Source organism: Cricetulus griseus, chromosome 8, assembly GCF_003668045.3.
Source record: "Cricetulus griseus strain 17A/GY chromosome 8, alternate assembly CriGri-PICRH-1.0, whole genome shotgun sequence".
Classification (NCBI taxonomy): domain Eukaryota; kingdom Metazoa; phylum Chordata; class Mammalia; order Rodentia; family Cricetidae; genus Cricetulus; species Cricetulus griseus.
In genome coordinates this window covers 98,565,903-98,585,936 of record NC_048601.1, presented here as the reverse complement: position 1 = coordinate 98,585,936, position 20,034 = coordinate 98,565,903, and the positions used below count along the sequence as shown (strand labels likewise).

Here is a 20,034-nt window from a genome sequence, read left to right as displayed (position 1 = left end):
TTGTATGACAGGCCTTTGCTAGCTCTGGGATTGTCTGCCCTAAATGTTTTACTATACCAGGAAAAGAAATGAATGGGAACAGCCTTGGAACCGGGAATAGGAGGATTCAGGTCTGGATGATAGTTGTGCCTCTTCCCCGAGATTCTCTTCTGCTTGAGGGCAGTAACACATCGCTGTTAGCTCCCTCAGGCTGATCAGGTGACAATAAGACTTGGGCATAGTGAGGGATGCACAGAATAAGCAATGTGGCATATTTTTATTGGAGGGTCTAACATAAACTGCAGTAGTTCTTTAGGTCCATTTCTGAGTGGGGCAGCAGTACTGCTGTCAGTTGCTCTGAGAATCACATGGAAAGAGACAAGAGAGTCAGAGGTTTACAAGGGGGTGCCTGTATGGAACCGATGAGGATGAGTAGAACAGAGGCAGGAAAGCTTTGGGCTATGGTGCCATGTTCCCTTGAAGGGAGCAAAGAGGAGCAGGAAAACTGATAAAGCCTGTATCAGCTCAGCATGGAGCTCTGCAGTGCAGTCAGCTCAGTCATGAGTTCTGCATTGGAGACATATTAGTGTCTCTGCTGGGCTCCGTTTTAGACTAGGAACTTCCTGGGAAAAGCATGGCTTCATGTCAAAAGCTGAGGTGGGTCCTGAAAGCATTGCCTTCCGTGCCTGCCTTGGAGCTGAGTAACAGGTTTCTTCTTGGAGAACATTCAAGGCTGCCATTGCTGTTTGGAACATTCCATGCATATTCACTGTCCGTATTTGTCTAGGGACCTTTTCTTTCAGATTCTGCTTTTCCTGGGGAAATGGAAAAGAGAAGATTGCAGGCTGAAGTGCAGACATTGGCAGTGCATTCCATCTGTCTCAGACTACAGTTGGTACTTCCTGTTGGCGTGACAAAACCACCACTCCTGAAGGATTAGAACGAGTCCCAGATGACCATAGTCCTCCTAGGCTGAGGTGGCTGTCATTGCCCACTCTCAGAGGTGGGTGGTCCCGGGATGGAGGGCCACATATATTCCTCTGTGCCAGTTGTACCACAGATAAATGACTTCCTCGCACTGTCCAGGACCAGTTGTCCCCACCAGGATGAGGTTTCTCTTGTTTGTGAACACAAGGAAGCCACAGTGTCCAGGTGGCAGCCATAGCTCACCATTCAGTGGGACTGTATTGTTTCCTCTACCCTTTGCTGTGATCAAACACATGGAAACCATGAAGGAGGGAGGGAGGCGGAGAAGAGAGGGAAAGAACAGTGCACTGCTGTCAGAGCAGGCACTGAGGCAGGGACAGGAGGCAACGAGTCACGTCTGGACCACAATTAAGAAGCAAAGGATGATGGCTAGTGGTGCTCAGACCACTTTCCCCTTTTTATTCAGTCTGAAACTTTGAAATGTTGTGACTTACAGTTAGAGTGGCTCTTCTCACCTCAACCCAATCTCAGGAACTCCCGTTATGCCAATAGTCAAGCATGTGCTCAACAACTGAAGGATTTTGTAAGCATGAGTTTTCTGGCCTGACAGGACCCGTGGCCCTTGAGCCCCAAATGAACACTCAGAGACTTATATTAATTATAATACTGTTGGCTGATGACTAGGGCTTCTTATTGGCTAGTTCTGTGTTAATTATCAACCCATTTCTATCGATCTATGTATTTGCCACAAGACTGTGGCTTACCTGGAAATGCCCAGCACGGTGCCACTCCTCCAGCAGCATCATGACCCTGTCTGGTGGGCTCACTCTGCCTACCTTTCCCAGAATCCTCCTCCTCTCCTGGCCCTGCCTATCTTACTGCGTGGCCAATCAGTGTTTTATTCATCAACCAATAAGAGAAACATATACAGAGTAACATCTCCCCTCATCTCCTCTTTTCTGTCTAAATAAAAAGAAAGGTTTTAACTTTAACATAGTCAAATTATACATAACAAAACAGTTATTAAGCAAGAACTACAGTTAACAATATTTAGTCCATTAACATTTGGCAAAATTTATAGAAAATATCCTATCATCTATCCTATATTTGTGAGTCTACAGCTTTATATGTGTAACTTATCTTTTGTTTTCTTTGTTTGTTTTGTTTTTTGAGACAGGGTTTCTCTGTGGTTTTGGAGGCTGTCCTGGAACTAGCTCTTGTAGACCAGGCTGGTCTCGAACCCGCAGAGATCCACCTGCCTCTGCCTCCCGAGTGCTGGGATTAAAGGTGAGCACCACCAACGCCCGGCGTAACTTATCTTTTATCATAACCAATGTAACCATACCCATTACTACCTGTCTTCAATTCCACCAAAGACCTCAGAATTGACATATAAACTCTAGAATTGACAGAAACATCTTGATACCTGGACAGTCACCTGAAGTTCCTCTGTAATGTTGGGGCATCCATCTTCAGCCTACAGGCCTTGGGTGTTTGGCAGACTTCTCAGTGAAGCAGGAAATTTGAAACTGTCTGCCTGCATGGGCAGTTTGTCAGTCACTTTTCTCTGTGTCCTGCAAAATGTCTGCCAGACTCTTCCATGAAGCAGGAACCCCGAAGGACTGTCTAATCTTTGGAAAATTCGGCAGTCACTTTCCTGTGGGTCCTACATGTCCAGCTTATACAGCATACAGTCAAACAGTCTCCAGGCAAGAGCAGTTTCTTGCCCAAAAGGCTATTTCTGCCATGTTGAAGGCAAACTCCATAACGAGTTTCTTCCATGCCCATCTTCCTCTCTGAAGTAATTTGTGTTGCCAGGAGCAGTTGTGTCTTATAGTCATGAAAAACCCTAAACCATTTTAAAAGCCATACCTGTAAGTCTTTGAAAGGCTTAAAGAATATCTATCCATCTCAAGTATATCTCTGTTTATCTAGAAAACCTAACTAACCTAACTATGAGTTTTGACTAGTATAGGTAACTTTCTATAATCTGTACTTAATTATACATTACATTTTAAAATAAGCTGTATAAACACAATACCTAAATAGGAGGAGAAATATAACAAAATCGACCTTAAATTTGTATCAATAAACCAAAATCCATACCAAGACAAAGTATTCATTTGTCACATTTCCCCCTTTTTCTTTAAAAGGAGATTGGTTGTGACTCTTAACCATTTATAACCAACCCAATTTAAATGAAAACAAACATTTATAAACAATTTTTGTAATTTTGGGTGTAGTTCTCTCCAAACTACTTCCTGCTGTTTGAGGATGCAGTCATGGGGATCATGAGAAAACAGAAACCTGGGCCAAATGCTGGCTGTGGGGCTGCACAGCTGTCTTGGATGTTGGATCACCTGGGCCACTGCTTCAGGGGGTCTTACTTGATCAAACCATATTAGTCTAGAAGGAATCCACAGCCTTTCATCTCTGTGGAAACAAGAACAAAACCTTTTTTCCAAAGTAACCTATCCTTAGATTTAAATTTTGAAGTCAAAGCATTTTTAAAATATATAAATTGGATTAATCTAGAAGCATTTATAATCAAATGTCTTTTAGCAGTTTTTGTTCCTTCCTTAGCAATTGAACAATTCAAAGACAACAGAATAACATACAGTATCCAGACTCTCTGTGTATTTTCCATCTTTATGTGGCTTTTTTAATTACCTTTTTTTTTTTTTTACTTTTATTTATTTTTTTTTGAGACAGGGTTTCTTTGTGTTCTTTTGCCTGTCCTGGAATTCACTCTAAGCTGGCCTTAAAATTGGAGAAATCTGCTTGCCTCTGCCTCCCTCAGCAAATCCTACCAGCATGCACCACCACAACGGGCTGCTCTATTCCTTTTTTGACTACTTATCCTTTTTTTCTTTTTTGTCCCAAGCCTACGTATATTTTAAACACAATGTAAATCCTTTAGAGGTATTTATTCATCTGAATCTGTCTTTACTGTATATCTCTATCTTTTTTGGCCACATGTCTTTTATCTGCTAAACATCGTTGCTAAAATTAAAGCAGCAACTGTTTTAGTGTATGGTTTTCCAACATGGCCGTGTAAGTTTACCACCAGCCCTGGAAGCTGTGCTCACTGCATTGACTCTTAAGCCTTTATTTAGCAAAAGCTAAATCTGCCAGGCAGCATGCTGGTCACTGCCTCCGCCAGCTTCTTGTACAGGCCTCTTAAAAGGGCCTTGAGGCTTTTTGCTGCTGAGGAAACCTCCCTTAAAGGAGCCGTGTGAGTCTCTGCTTGTCTCTAGTAAAACAGAGCCCACCTGAGAAAATGGGCTACCAAGAAGCCGTGCTTGGCTTTGTTCTTTGGTTTCTAAAATCCCTTTCTAGGTTTTTGTCAGGTTCTTCATGGAAATTCATGCCTCATGTTGCTGCCTTGAGAACTCTTCAGAAGTCTCTCGCTTGTGTTTCCAGCCTACCCTAGTTTCGTTATTTTCCTTCTCAGGTCTTTGATGAGGTTGAAGACTAGACAGTCATAGTAATATCCTCTCTGATCTTAGATAGTCAAGATTTAGACTTTCCAGTTTAGGACTGCTATCAGAGTAATCTCGGTCATGCCTTTACCTCAGGGTACACTGGACATGTGTACTGGACACGTAGTATATATCTGCTCAGTGTTGCTCTTGATGATAGTAGGTTTTAATTAGTGAGTGTTTACCTTTCCTTTTCATGGAGTATACTTGACATTTGTTATCATTGTATATAGTTTTTGCATCAGGCTTAAAACCTTCTTTAGACTAAAAGGGGAACTGTAGGTATCTGGTCTGTGGACCTGTAATGGTGGCCGTACCCTTTGGGTGTGGTTTCAGGCAGATGGAAACAGAGAGGAGGTTGAGGCCTGGCTTTTCCTTGGTGCTCTCTTTCTCGTGGGTCAGTGGATCAGGTAGGAAGAGCAGGGACACACTCCAGAGGTTCTTTGTATTTTTCTATGCAGTTGTTCCCAATAAGCACCCATTTGTCATTTATCTTGGGTCAAGTGATATCATTACATCTTTGCCTTCAGAAGGATGTAAAAATCTAGCTGTTATCAGCACAACATATTTCTCTCCTTGGCCACACACAGTTCCTGTTTGTTATTTTTCAACTACATTGTCTTCACAGATGGTGTGGGCAGTTTGTGTTTCCCATAAATGAAGTCTGAGCAAAAGTGTCACACCCCAAACAGTCTCAGGCATCATATTTAGGTTTCGTTTTTCTTAAGTCAACAGTACCCTAAAATTTAGCAACAGGTTATGCTCACAATATCTATGATACTCCCCAGCCTTCACCCCACTTGATATTGTGACCAGGACCCCAGCAAGATCTTGTCCCTTGGACACATTGCTGATGTTGCTTGGAGAGTGAACTGCGTGAGCATCTGTGAAAATCTATTTCTGGTACTCAGAGTTTGAGCCTCATTTACAATTTACCTGACTCATCTAAATCTACTGCACATTCCGCACTGCTGACTAACAAGCCTGTCCCTCCACCCTATCAGTCACTGTGTCCCCAGAATGTCAACCTTCTCATCTCTATTGATCACCATGTCTTCAGAATGTCACCACTCTCATTCCTATTGGCCACTGTATCTTCAGGAAGTCAATACCAAAAGGTCTACCAGATACTGGGGCATCCACCACATACCTTTAATATTTCTTTGGACAGTTTCTGCTCCTATCAGGCCATGAGTTCCCTGTGATGCTCCTAGTCACTTCGCTGGCTACATCTTCTCTTCTGCTTTAGGAATGGTGTCACTATCTGTTAAATTTCAGTGTGACTTGACATTTTCTTTCAGTCACTAGCAACAACAACAACTTTATAGCTCTCCAGTGTCTCTTTCCCCTCTTGTCTTTATATAAGTTATGGTCATCATAACTTTTTGGTCTGGATCATAGCTGTTGTTTCTTAGGACTGAACTCTTGCTTCCCATTACCCACCCTTCACTGAACCCAGATTCTGTCTATAAGGCTTCCATGTAATGTGAAGTGACATCTGTGGGAATGGCAGAGCAAAGTGCTCCAAAAATCATTACTGCAAAAACAAAAAACAAATGAAATTGAAGCAGTCATTAGAAGTCTCCCAACCAAAAAAAGTCCAGGGCCAGATGGCTTCAGTGCAGAATTCTACCAGAAATTCAAAGTACAGCTAATACCAATTCTCCTCAAAGTATTCCACACAATAGAAGCAGAAGCTTTAGATGAGTCAGGTAAATTGTAAATGAGGCTCAAACTCCGTGTACCAGAAATAGATTTTCACAGATGCTCACGCAGTTCACTCTCCAAACTTTTTTTATGAGGCCACAATAACCTTGATACCCAAGCCACACAAAGACACAACTAAGAAAGAGAACTACAGACCAATATCCCTCATGAACATTGATGCAAAAATTCTCAATAAAATATTGGCAAATCGAATCCAAGAATACATCAGAGAAATCATCCATCCCGATCAAGTAGGCTTCATCCCAGGGATGCAAGGATGGTTCAACATACAAAAATCAATCAGTGTAATCTGTATAAACAGACTGAGGAAAAAAAAAATCACATGATCATCTCACTAGATGCCGAGAAAGCCTTTGACAAAATCCAACACCCCTTCATGATAAAGGTCTTGGAGAGATCAGGGATAACAGGAACATACCTCAACATAATAAAAGCAATATACAGCAAGCCAACATCAAATTAAATGGAGAGAAACTCCATTCAATTCCTCTAAAATTGGGGACAAGACAAGGCTGTCCACTCTCTCCATACCTCTTCAATATTGTCCTTTAAGTTCTAGCAACATGGGGGATATTTACACAGACTACGGCGGCAGCAGGACCATAGACCCAGACATGGTCCTTGACAGCAGCCCAGGCCAGGTTGTCACCATAGGCCACCCACCCCTGTCTCGTGCAGGCCACCCAGATTGGCATGGCCTCCGTGGCAGTGGGGCCCTTGGACACCAACATGGGCCCCCAGTGACAACAGAAGGAGCCATAGACATCAACTCATGCTCCCTGTGCTGTTCCAGGGCCCTGGATCAATACCTGGCACTTGGTCATAGTCCAGGCCCAGACATCTCACTGGACTGGGGTGGCCCGCTGGCCATTCATGTCAGCCTGTTTCTCACCACCCTCACCTTCCTGGATCCACCTCTATCCCCAGCCCACAAACCATTCTGCCTCTCCCTCTTTTTCACTCGATAATCTACTCTTCCACCACAATGGTGCCCATCTGCCCAGCACCAGGGCTTTTGATTGGGTCATAGATGGTAATTAGTTGAATACTACCCATCCTAGTCATACAGGATGGCTCAGAGCTGTTATCTTTCCTCTCTCCTGAGCTGGGGCCTAGAGACCCTGGGTATTACTTGGTATAATGACCTCTGGCACCAGGCAGGCTCCTGGGTGATTGTGGCCTCCTCAGACCCAAAAGTCTGGGGGTGGGAAGCGATCTGTGTCCATTGCCAATTCAGGCCTGTGTGGAGCCATTATCTTTGGAGATGATTCTAGACTCTCTTTGTTCTTCTTATAGCCTCCAATTGTTATTTTCCTCACTAGAAACCAAACCCAGGGCTTTGGGTATGGTCAGCAAGCACTCTACCACTGAGCTAATCTTCAGCTCTTTTAGTATTTGTATTTTGAGACAGGGCAACTCACTAAGTTGCCCAGGCTGGCCTTGAACTCAGCCTATCCTTTAAGCTGGCTGAGCCTATGAATTCTCCTGCTTCAGCCTCCCAAGTAGTTGGAATTATAGGCCTGCACCATCAGGCTCTGATTTTGTTGTTGGTATTGTTGTTTGTTTTTTATTTTTCATTTTAATTTAAAAGACATTTTGCTTATTTTTTTATTCATGTGAATGCATTCATGTCTGTATGCAAGAGCCTGCAGAAGTCAGGAGAGGGACCCAGGTGATTATGCAGCATTTGATGTGGGTGCTGGGAACTGAATCCAGGCTCCCATAAGAGCAGCAAGTGCTCCTAACCACTGAACCATTTATAACCCCCATGTTTTGTCTTGTTTCTTAAAAGAGAATCTTTAATTTATTAGTAAAATTGAGAGGAAGACACAGAGATGTCTTCCACGCTGTCACAACCTTCCCTGTCGTTAGTCTGCCCACCAGAGTTGTGCATTTGTTATCACTCAGGCTACACAGCAGTGTTAGACAACGTCTACAGCTGACATTCATCTCACTCTTGGTGTTGTAATTCTACAGGCTAGGACAATACATAATGACATATATCCTCTAATACAACATCACACAGAATATTTTACTGCCCTAAAGGTCCTTGAGCTCACGTATGCCATCTCTCCAATTGCTGGCAACTACTGATAATTCTACTATCTCTGTAATTTCAGGTTTTCCAGAATGTTCATCAGGAAATATTTTTACTACTAAGTTTTGCTTAGTGATACACTCCTAAGTTTCTCAAAGATACAGTCACTGTTCTGTCTTGCTTATTCTTTGGGTTTGGATAACATCCCATTGTTTGAATGTACTCAACTTGCTCATTCACTCACCTACTGAAGGGCATCTTAGTTGCTTTCAAGTCTTGTCAATTATTCATAAAGCTGATACAAACCTGCACATGTGGGGTTTTATAAGAGCACCATTTTTGATTCTTTTGTATAAATGTCAAGTAATGCAATTTCTGAATCATGTGGAAGAATGTATTTAATTTTGTAAGATGCTGGCAGCCTGTCTTCTAAAGTGGCTCACCGCTCTGCATTCCTGTCAGTAACCAATGAAGATTCCCACTGATCCGACATTTGACACCATCAGTGTCCTGAAGTTTGGCTCTTCTGGAAGGTGTATGGATAGTGGCGTCTTGCTATTTCATGCTTCCTTGAGGACATGTGATGGTGTCTTTCCATACAAAACAGTTGCCATCTGAATAATCTTCCTGTGTGAGGTTGTGCCAAGGCCTTTGTCCTGTTTTTATTCAGTTGTTTTCTTACTTAGGAATTATTCATATATGGTACTGGCACAAACCCAGAAACACAAGTCAACATTCTTTTGTGTTCTCTTGAACATAGACCCAAGAAATAAAGCCACGCAGTTACAGCCATCTGATTTTCAACAAAGGTACTAGAGACATGTGCTGGAGAACAGTTAGCAAATGGTGCTGGGGAAATGGTATCACATGCAGAGGACTGAGACAACGTCTGCACCTCTCCCCTTACACACAAATTAATTAAAAATGGATAGAAGCTTTGCATGAGGTCTGAAAGTTTAGCATTAGTAGACAGAACATAAGGAAAATAGTTGAAGAGCTTGGCCTCTTTGTATATTCAGTATCACCCTGGACATGAACCAAAACACGGGTGTAAAGCCTGGTGTGGCGCCTTATTGTGACTGGTTTTCATGTCCACTTGCCTGGAATTAGAGCCACTAGAATCGGGAGCCGCACCTGAAGAACTATCCTGGCTGTCTTGCTGATTGTGAGCTGTGGACAGCAGCTTCTGGTGGCAGCCCCGGAGAAAGGAGGTGGCAAAGGAAGGCCGCTCTGCTTTGCTTCCCTCCTGCTGCAGCTGATTTGTCTTGCTGCTGCTGATTGCTTCGCTGGTATCAGAACAAGCATTTTCAAGTTTTCACTGTGGGCTAAGGACCAGTAGCTCTTCAAGAAGATTCTGGAGTCCTGGCACCAGATTGGGACCACTGAGACACCCTGCCTTGTGCTCTGAATAACCACCAGTTGCTGCACCCTACCCCCCAAGTGAGAGACACTATTGTGAGAGTGCTCCAACAGTTGGCGTACACAGTCTCAAGGACCTGGTAACTATCGGGTTCTCAGCTTTGAAGTCAAGGTCATCCTCAGTACATAGTGAGTTCAAGACTAGCCTGCGCTACCTAAACTGTATCTCAAAAAACAAAAACCAACCCAAAGCATTTTTTTTAAAGGACTTTGAAATTTGTGGCATTATAGCAGACACACAAACAAAGCTGAAACACCCACTTAGAGGACAACATTTCCGTTTTAAAGGCAAACAGTTTCTTCATTGGCTCCGCCCATCGAACTTCCTGACTGATAGACTTGGAGTGCACAGTTTTGCTTCATTGTTGAGCAGAAGCACTGTCTCACACAGGTTCCTGGGAGAGACCTTGACCCCTCATCACTTCCTGAAGAAGAAGGTGAGTTCCGCTGGGGAGAGTCCTGGAGGAAGGGCACTGTGAGAGGCTGGAGGCGGATGGGGCATCTATGGGTTTAGCGGTATCCTGCCTAGGCTCCACAGGGAGAGTAAGGTAGGGGTGCTGGTGGTAGGGCTGGTGGGGGCTGAGGGGTATGAGGACATGAATTAGCGTGCTGCAGTGTGCACACACACATACTCCATAGGGAGCTGTGGTGCAGGACACAGGGTGTAGCCTAATACTCTTCACAGAAAGTTCTGTGTCCCCAAGGCAGTTTCTTCCAAGCTGCGAGACAACTCAGATCATAAGTCATTTTCTTACCTCAGAGAGTCTGATGACTCTCTTAGTTTCTCAGGTCATCCTGGGCAGAGGAAAGTTAGAATTCGGTGTGCTGACTCCTCCCTACTGTACAACAGACAGATGTGCAAATGCAGCTGTGTGACTGTGAGGTGGAGTGGAGGGGGTCTATTGAAACCAGAATAGCTGCCCTGAAGGCACAGCACAGGACAGACCTGCAGACCTGTGGCTTGGGGCCCTGCTTTGCTTGCTGCCCCATTTTCCCGTATTACTGTATTTGTGAAGCATCTGAATCATCACCTTGAAATCTGAAGTGGTGGTAACTCCAGCAGTTCTTTGTTGTTCAGGATTGTTTTAACTGTCCTAGTTTTTGGCTGTTGTTTGTTTTGCTTTTGTTTTTGTTTTGTTTTTTTTGTGTGTCTGTGTGTATGTGTTTCTTTTTTTATTAACATATTTGTGACTTCAATTTGATATTTAAAGTCACGCATTAAACTGTGTACTGCTCAAATCAGGGCATGAGCCATTCCACTTTCTTACTGTTTCTTTACGTTTGAAGATTTAGAATGTTTCTCCCAGTTGTTGGACATTATAGAGCAGAGATTTGGGTGCGCTCACTCTCAGACCTGGCATTGGGCATGGCACCTGTTCCAATATTGGCATGTAGGCTGGTAGCAGGACTAGAAATATTCTTTCTAAGTTATCATGAGCAGTTTAGATGGCATCCAGATTCTCAGGGTTTAAAAGTATGCTGAGGGGCAGGTGGTCCTAAGGAGATGGCTCAGCTTGTAAAGGCACTTCCTGGGCAAGGGGGGCAACAGTTGATCAATGCCCAGAACCCACACAAAGGTGGGAAGAGAGAACCCACTCCACAAAAGTCATCCTCTGACCTCTATAGAAACACTGTGACATGCACTTGTCACTGGGATTTCCCTGCAGAATCACTCGGAGTGGCATTCTTCTGCGGAAGTACTGTTTAATTTCTTCTACTGCAGTGTTTCATCTTTTAGTCTCTATGGGGATGCATAAAGATAACAGAACATGGAAAAATTTTAGAGAGGAAGGGAAAAGAAATGATTGGGGCCGTTCCCATTTCTCTAACAGGCAATTTCTGTGTCTTTCTCTTCCTTAAGATCTGAGCATTCCTGATCTTCAGAGTTGACTTGCCTCAGTATGGCTGCCCGTGAAAACACTGAGGTGAGGATCATTTTGGTAGGGAAAACTGGAAACGGAAAGAGTGCCACAGCAAACACCATCCTTGGGAGACGCCAATTTGATTCTAAGATTTCTGCCCATGCTGTTACCAAGACCTGCCAGAAAGCATCCCGGGAATGGAAGGGGAAAAACCTTGTGGTAGTCGACACTCCCGGGTTCTTTGACACCAAGGAGAGCATGAAAACCACATGTTCAGAAGTCAGTCGCTGTGTCCTCTACTCCTGCCCTGGGCCTCATGCCATCATCCTGGTTATGCAGCTGAGCCGCTTCACGGACGAAGAGCAGCACACCGTTGATTTGATCAAGGGTCTTTTTGGGGAGGCAGCCATGAAGTACATGATCGTCTTGTTTACTCGCAAAGATGACCTTGAGAACCGGAGCCTTGATGACTTTTTAGGCAGAGAGTGCAAGTTAAGTAAAATCTTGTTGGAGTGTGGGGATCGCTGCCTGGCCTTTAATAACAAGGCGGGCAAGGCGGAGCAAGAGGGTCAAGTCCAGCAGCTGGTAGTTCTGATCGAGAACATGGTGGACAGAAACGGGGGGTCCTACTTTTCCGAAAAGATATATGAGGACGTTGATAGAAGGCTGAGACAGTGTCTAAGGAATCTGGAGGAAAATTATGCTCAACAACTCAGTGTTGAAATCAAAAGAATAGAAAATGAATGTGCTGATAAATTAGAGAAAGAAAAGAAGACACTCATTGATTCTGCAAAGAAAGATTATGAAGAGAAAATGAGAAATCTGCAGGAAGAGGCTGAAGAGAGTGTATTTGAATATATTGTCAAAAAGATAAGTGAAATGCTTTCAAAACTTTGGAAGAAGTTGGGATTGTGATGTAAATGTCATTCTTCTTTTATTAATGACATTTGTTGTTTGGCAATTTCATACATGCATAGTATAATGTGTTCTCATTACATTCATGTCTTTTTGTTTTGGTATGTTTTTTGCTTTGTGATCCACTGAGTTTAACTAGGTTCATGTATGTGACAACAGGTTTAGAGCAATTTGTCAGAGAATTTTGGGTCACCAGGAAGAACACAATGGATGAGAATGACTCTTCCTCTCCCAGAATTCATCAGCAGTTACTAGCTCAGCAGGGTGGAGTAGGTTCCCATGAGCACCTCCTCCATCCATGCCTCTAGCTGCTGTGAGCTCGTGATTGCAACGACTGTTTTCTGAACACACACACACACACACACACACACACACACACACACACACACACACACGCACGCAAGCACGCGCACACACACACGCACGCACACACACACACACACGCGCACACACACACACGCACACACACACACACACGCACACGCACACACACACACACACACACACGCACACACACACACACACACACACGCACACACACACGCACACACACACACACACACACACACACACACACGCGCACACACACACACACACACACAATTAAAAATCTAAAAAGGATAAGTCATTAGGAAAGCCATCTAGAGTTCCACTACAGGTGACACAGCACACACAGATGACTGTGTGGAACCCTAAGTGCTGGGATGTACAAGCCGCTTGTGAGATGTTCTAATCTTCAGGAAAAAAAAAAGAAACTTCCCACCATCTCCCTGGGAGAAGATGAAGTGCAGTTCTCTGAAGCAGGGGGGGGGGAGACCACAGGGCCCACTGTTTCCATTAACCCCAACTTTACCCTGTGGTAACCTGTTCTTTACAGCTGGTATTTCTGAATAGCCTTTACGTTTCAGCCTCCATCAGTCCCCACCTCCAGCCTTCCTGGGCTTGCGTGGGAATCAGTGCTCTCTCCAGTGTACTCTCATCTTCCGCCTTCCAGGTCGAGTAACCCATCACTGCTAATGCCTTTACCTTTATACCCTCGATAGCCCTGCGATCCCTTTAGTAGGTGTGTTGGATGGGAGGTGGCTGCCTCTAGTATATAATAGGTGTTAGACCACAGTGTCATGGTGTAATTGACTTTTCATAAGCTAACTTCAAAATCTCTGATGCGTTGTTAAATAGAAATAGAACACAGCAGAACAAACTGCGTCCAATACTTTTACATAGTTACACAGACACACTCATGGACATTCCTGCATTCTCAAGGATATTTTAAATAAATATTGGTTCAAAATAACTAATAGTAAAAATTATTTTGATTTTTTTTTGTTTTTATTAATGAACTTTGTTACTCTGGTTACGCCCTTCACTTTCGCTTTCCCTCCAACTCTTCCTACTCCCTCTTCTCACCTACAAACTTTCCCCCTCAAATTTATGACATTTTGTTTTGCTTTCTGTCTCACAGAATTTAATTAGGACTGTTCATGTGACCATAAATTTGGGGCTGTACATTAGAGGCTGGCGTGTTCAGCAGCGGGAACACCGCTGGAGCCTATGCTCCCCCACCCCCGCCCATTCTAGAATCTGTGACGGAAGTGATGACAGCAATGGTCTTTCCCAGCTGTGAACTTCATGCAGACCACTTTAAAAAGTTTATATGGATGGATGTTTGCCTACATGTATGTGTGTGCCTGGAACAGACAGATGCCCGGGAATTGGAGTTAGAGATGGTGTGAGACACCACGTGGTTGCTGGGAATCCAGCCTGGGTCCTTGGGAAGAGCAGCGGGTGATTTTAACTACTGGTGCATCTCTCCAGGGCAATTTTGGCAATGTTTATAATGAGTTTGCTAAGTGTTTCGTTAGTAGTTTGAGTTTTAAAAACTCTATTACAATGATTCTAAAAGGTAGAAACACTGTACATACACCACACCCACTCTAGAGTGAACTGTGAGTGGCCATAGCCAGGTCCTTCTCCAGGTGGATGGCAGAGGAAAGCTCTGTTTTGGGCTGACACCTCCAGTCCAAAGGGATGCATGCGCAGGGAGACCCAGTACGCTGAGATCTGCCTGACACGGGTCTCCACTTCTCAACATCTCCCCAAAGCCTGTCTTCGTGCCACCTCATGTTCATGGCAGGGTGCATGGCCCCTCCGTCTTCACCTTCCTACCCTGTAAAATGACCACAACTCATGTGATGAGTAAGACAGAAGGTGAAGGGATGGGACAGGAAATGTCTGTGGCTGATGCAGGCAGGAAGTGTTTCAGGGCACAGAGACATTTAACATCAACTGTCTTACTCTCATACCAGGGGGTTCTGGGAAATGGGCTGACATTAGCTGCTGCTGAGTCTACAAATTCTCAAGAATTGTAATGAAAAAATCACCCTCTGGTCTCTTTGCTGTAAAACTTCAAATGAGGTAGATTGAAGGTTTGTGTAAGTATGAGAAGGGAGTCCACAGATTGAAGAAAAATGTTAGTTTCGTATCTGACTTTCTTGCTCCCAGCGTCCCAGTTGCTGAAGGCTACACATTCATGGGACCCTGTAGGGAGACACCCTAGCCCCGCCCAATAGTCCTGGGACAGGTACCAGGTGGACCGGGACTCGCCCATAAGGGCGTGGTGAAGGAAAGCCGGGGTGACATAAGAGAGCTTCTTAAGGGGCTGCAAGTGGGGACCCTGGCCCCTTTTTGTTCTGGCCACATTGGCTGGTTTCTATAACCTAGCTCTGGCCTCTGTTTTACCTTGGTGTCTTCTGGAATAAAGAGACCTTAATCCTACAGGACACTCCAGTGCACAGTGCAGTACATGGAAATGTGAAGGGGGGGTTCAGAAAGTGTGGGGCGAAGAACTGATTTTGTCAGGGCCTGACTCAGCACTACCTGGTTGCTTGGTGATTCTGAGCCAAGCACATTACCAGATTTCATGGGTGAACGAACCTGAGGAAGCAAGACGACTGAATAAATAGACTTTCCTGGAGTTGGCAACTTTAGCTAATCTGACTCACTAGTCCCCTCCCCCCACAACACTCTTGTTCTTTGTGTAAGGGATCCAAAGAGTTAGCTAATCTGACTCACTAGTTCCCTTGTTCTTTGTGTAAGGGATCCAAAACCCAAGCTTTTCCTTCTGACCTCTGCCCATGTAACTTCCCAGAGCTGGTGGTCCCCTGGGATTATAAAACATGCAGATGTCAACTACATGACAACAATAGTGTGGAGATGTGAGGTTCTTCTGCTATGTGCGTGGGAAGGTTGAACAGAATTTGAAAGGAGCCTGTTCTAAGTTCAAGATGTATTCATGGACTCTGAAGCACCCACCAAAAAGGGGTTGTCTTGAATAAATCAACAAGAAGAAATAAAAAGAAATCACACAAGAATCAGCTACAAACTAGACAGAGTAATAGAGAAAGGGAGAGAAAGAACAGATTGGACAAAGAGAAAACTGGTAGCAGAATAAAATTTTTTATTGTTAGAGACATTTATACATTCACATAATGTATTTTGATCAATGCCACCCCATTTCCCTCCCTTCTGGTCCCTTCTCTAACCTTCTCTTTTACCCCCCAACTTCATGGGAACTCTCTCCCCACAGTGAAATGGACTTGGCATCTCCAGCAAGTACTGTTTCACTGTGGACATCCACTGCCTCCATCCCCTTTCTGTAGAGACCCTGGGCTTTGAGGGGGAGAAGGCATGGTATAGATGCCCCATTGAAATCCAACCACATAATGAATTATCTGAAGTATAAAATATCTAAATACCCCAATTAAAAGTAGATTCTACTATATGCTATTGACAAGGAGTCCCTCCTGCCATTTATTAAATGAGTAAACACTCAGGAAAGTCAATATCACTCCAACCAAATCATTGTCATTCATATTTTCAGAATATTCTGCCAAACAAGAGCAGACTGCCCATTATTTATTAAGATGGACCACACTGTAGTCAACAAAAGTCCCAGTGATGAGAAAAGTGACTAATACCATGAAATGCTTTATTTCTCATCGGATTTATCGCATCCCAAGTGCTCAGTAGCTACCAGGGGCCCCTGGGTTCCATATTAGATGGCACAGAACAACAGGACTGTAGAAAGTTCTGCAGTGCAGCTAGCTAGGAAGATGGGTGGGTACCTTGTATACTCCTGTTTCCTCAGTTCCTCCCCCATGCTTCCTCTCTGCTACTCTCTCTTCTGGTTTTAGCATTGTTGTAAAATCAGAGAAGGCCACAGGACCCAGATTTTCAGGTAAGAATAGGGGTAGAGCGTGGGAGTGTTGAATTTGGTGAGGAGGGGGCTGTTCTGTTGGCTGTGTCTGGTAAACTCCCAGGCAGACCTGCTCTTGGAAATTGTGCTTGTTGGTTCCTGTTTCCTGCCTGCTAATTTTAGTCTGTAATCCATATTGAAGGCGAGCCCTACAAATTCATGTATACTTCAGGGTCCATTGCTGCAAGGATATTTTCTTTTTGGAGAATGAGTTCCTTCACTGGTCAAAACAAGTGCAACTTGACTCTTCCAGGAAGAGTGTGAATGAATTAGCTTGGTGGGAGCAGGAGAAGGTAGGGATGAGCGTCCCTGACAGACACAGCTTAGCATAAGCCTTCCTCCAAGCTGGCACACAGGTCAGGGTCCTCACTGGCTGTTATCTTTTTCCTTCAAGCTGCTCCCTAGTGAACCTGCCTTTTGGGGAACCACTTTTTCCTGGTTTCATGGAAGAGCTGAGCTCCCCGCAGGGAGGTCTATGTGGGGATATCCAAGTTATACTCATTGTGACTACAGGAGTGGATGTTTGTTTGTTCTTAGGCTGAGGAAGGATGACTTAGTCAATGAAATCAGCACCTACAGAAGCACAGTGCTAGTTTTATATTTGAATTGGATCTAAAAACACCCTTGCCCCCAAGTCTTGGGAAATGTTCCATTGCTGCCTCCTGGTCTCCTGCTAATCATCAATATCAACTCTGTTGAGAGCCGATGCTATACGAAAGTTTGTGGTTTCCCTTTCTAGTTTATGAGAAGCTGCCTTCTACCCACCCAGCCTTCAGACATAAAGAAATGAGCCTCTTTCAAAAGAAGCCTCTGGCTTTCTGCTTCCCACTTGTAATTGGTCGCTCTCTGTGTGGGGACTCTGTTCTTAAGCAGGGATATTCCAGCCTGTTCTGGACACAGTTGGTTCCAGAGTCTTCAAAAACATTCATGGAAATGGGTAAAGGAAGCATTCAGAATGAAGTGAGCGTTCCTTCGTGTCTCTATATTGGTTATCAGGGAAGGAGCTGCTGCAAGCACGGGGGCTAAAGAACCCAGGTGATCAATGCCCAGCCTTTGTCCAGCGCTGTGCCTGTCCCTGGGAAGTTTCCTGTCATCAAGTCTAAGAGGAGGCAGTAAGTGTTAGAGAGTAACTTCATGTTGCAACTGTTTCCTTGATGAAAAAATGTGGCTGTGCAGTTACAGCAAGCACAAGTGATCTTGAAAACTGGCTTCTCTGGTTGGCGCTGCTGCAGGAAGGGTTAGACAGGGCCTCTCAGGAAGCACTGTGCTGCAGCAGTGCACCCAGGAAGAGGGAGTTCCAAAAAAGCCTGGGAGATGAAAGGACCCTGGGAACACAGGGGAGGTCAGTGTCTTCAGAGAGGGACAATTGTGCAGGGACTACTGGCCCATCCCAATATTCAAACCATCTTCTACAGAGAAACAAAAGCCACCAGGGAATTCAAGCAAGAAAAGTAAAATTAAACTTTATTTTTTTCTTAAAATATTTTATGTGTATAAGTGTTTTGTTTTCATGTATATGTACATGCATACATATATGTACCATGTGCATGTCTGGTTCTCCAGGAGGCTAAAAGGAAGCATCAGATCCTCTGAAAATGGAGTTAGAGATTGTGAGCTGCCATGTGGTTGCTGAAAAATGAACACTGGTCCTTTGCAAAAGCAGCAAGTGCGCTTAGCATCTCAAATACCTTTTTCTTCCTCAGCTCCTAGAACAGAGTCCGTAAAGCCACTAATACTGATAAAATAAGAAGTAAAGCAAAGTTAACATGGTCTCTATTTTTTTTTAAACTTGGTTTTTTGAGACAGGGTTTCTCTGCGTATCTCTGGCTGTCCTGGAGCTTGTTTTGTCGACCAGGTTGGCCTTGAACTCATAGAGATCTGCCTACCTCTGCCTCTTGAGTCCTGGGGCTAAAGGTGTCTGACTACTCCCTGACAGAAATTAGATCTGAACAGTAGACAATAAAGTAAGCTATACTGTCTCATTTTCATTAAAAAATTAATCTGTATACAGTCATAGAAAAAGTCAAGAGACCCAGTTACTCCAAAGCCTTGACATGATTATTTATGAGGTATTAGAATTTGGAGTGGTTTTAGTTCTTCTGCTTATTTCCTGTTCATATGATTTGAAGGATGTTAATACTTCCCTCAAAACAGGGCAACATTGTTATGAGGTGAGATTGGGGCCTAGACAAGGTATCTCTTAGACGCTGATTGACTGTGTGCCTATCAAAGTGGTAGACACTGTTCCTTCTGTGGTAAATGCATGCCATGAAGACTCAGTTCCCAGGCTTCCAGAATGCACCAACAGTCTTCTTGCTAGGGCCTCTGACCACCTTCCTAGTTCCAGCTAAGAATTGGCAGGTATCCAGCAGCAGCAGAAACCCCAAACAGACAATGGCTGGGCTGTAGGTCCTTAGCGACACTTTCAGAACCGCCACAGTGAAGATGGCCCCACCATCATGAGCATGACCAAGAGGGGTTACTGATCTCTTTTAGCACAGATGAACCCATGACCAGCAGCAACCCAGCTAGCAGTTCCAGCCAGCCCATAGCTGTTTGGTAGTTTATAGGATCTGGCTGGTAGCCAAACAACTTCAATGGAAACACCTCAGCAAACTGCTCAAACAAGGCTTTATCTGTTGTGAGATGGGGTCCCAAGGTCTGAAAGAGCTTGGCAGCCCAAGAGCTTGACAGCCTAGGTGAGCGACTCCAGAGCCGGAGACACAGCACAGTGCCATAGTTGTGCTGGACTCTTTTTCCTCCCTGTCCGGAAGACAACAGTCATCCTCTGCAATTTTATTTTTAAAGTGAAATTTGGTGGCAGAGTAAGAAAGGGATCCAAGGTGGGATAATTTGGAACCAGCTTGTTACTCTGACAACAAATGGCTGTGGATTTGATCTGCTTGAAGGTAGAGAAAAAGAGGCAAGTGAGATTTCTGAAAGCAGAGTCATTAAGATTTCGTGATGGACTGATGCCAGGCAGGAAGCAAGGCTGTAGTGGAGCCCATAGCCTGGCAAGAGCCCCTGGCTGTATGGTGATGCCATCCACCAAGACCAGGAGCCATGCCCGGAGGTGGGGGGTGGTAGTCAAGGGTTCTATCCTGGCCAGCCTTTGTTAGAGATGGCCATGAAAAAGTCAAAGCCACAATGAGAAGCTGAGCCACAAGTTGGGACTGCTAAAGGAACACTTTGTAAAAGGTGAATGAATGGCACTCACTCTCAAAAGAGGACCTGATCCAGAACAAGCACAAGTGTGTGTAAGAAAAACAGTACCCTGAAAATAGAGTGTTGGGTGAGTGTTTGGGTGTGGAGCAGGAGAAATGAAAGTATGGAGTTTATGGCTGAGAGTTAGTGTTGGCTACAGGAGGTGGAGTTCCAAGTGTTCTTATAAAATGCTATGTTTCTTTATCTGCAGGGACTCAAGCTACA

The 20,034-nt window shown here is 44.3% G+C and overlaps 1 protein-coding gene across 1 annotated transcript; it reads left to right on the top strand.

Moving 5' to 3' along the window:
* The first annotated feature begins 11,474 nt into the window (after positions 1–11,474).
* LOC100772834 (GTPase IMAP family member 9) lies at positions 11,475–12,350 on the top strand. The gene has a single exon (XM_035449063.1). The coding sequence runs from the start codon at positions 11,475–11,477 to the stop codon at positions 12,348–12,350; it is 876 nt and encodes a 291-aa protein (XP_035304954.1).
* Positions 12,351–20,034: the final 7,684 nt, after the last annotated feature.

Excerpts from the sequence above, each read along its gene's own strand:
- LOC100772834 (XM_035449063.1), top strand. The coding sequence starts at position 11,475 with ATGGCTGCCCGTGAAAACACTGAGGTGAGGATCATTTTGGTAGGGAAA.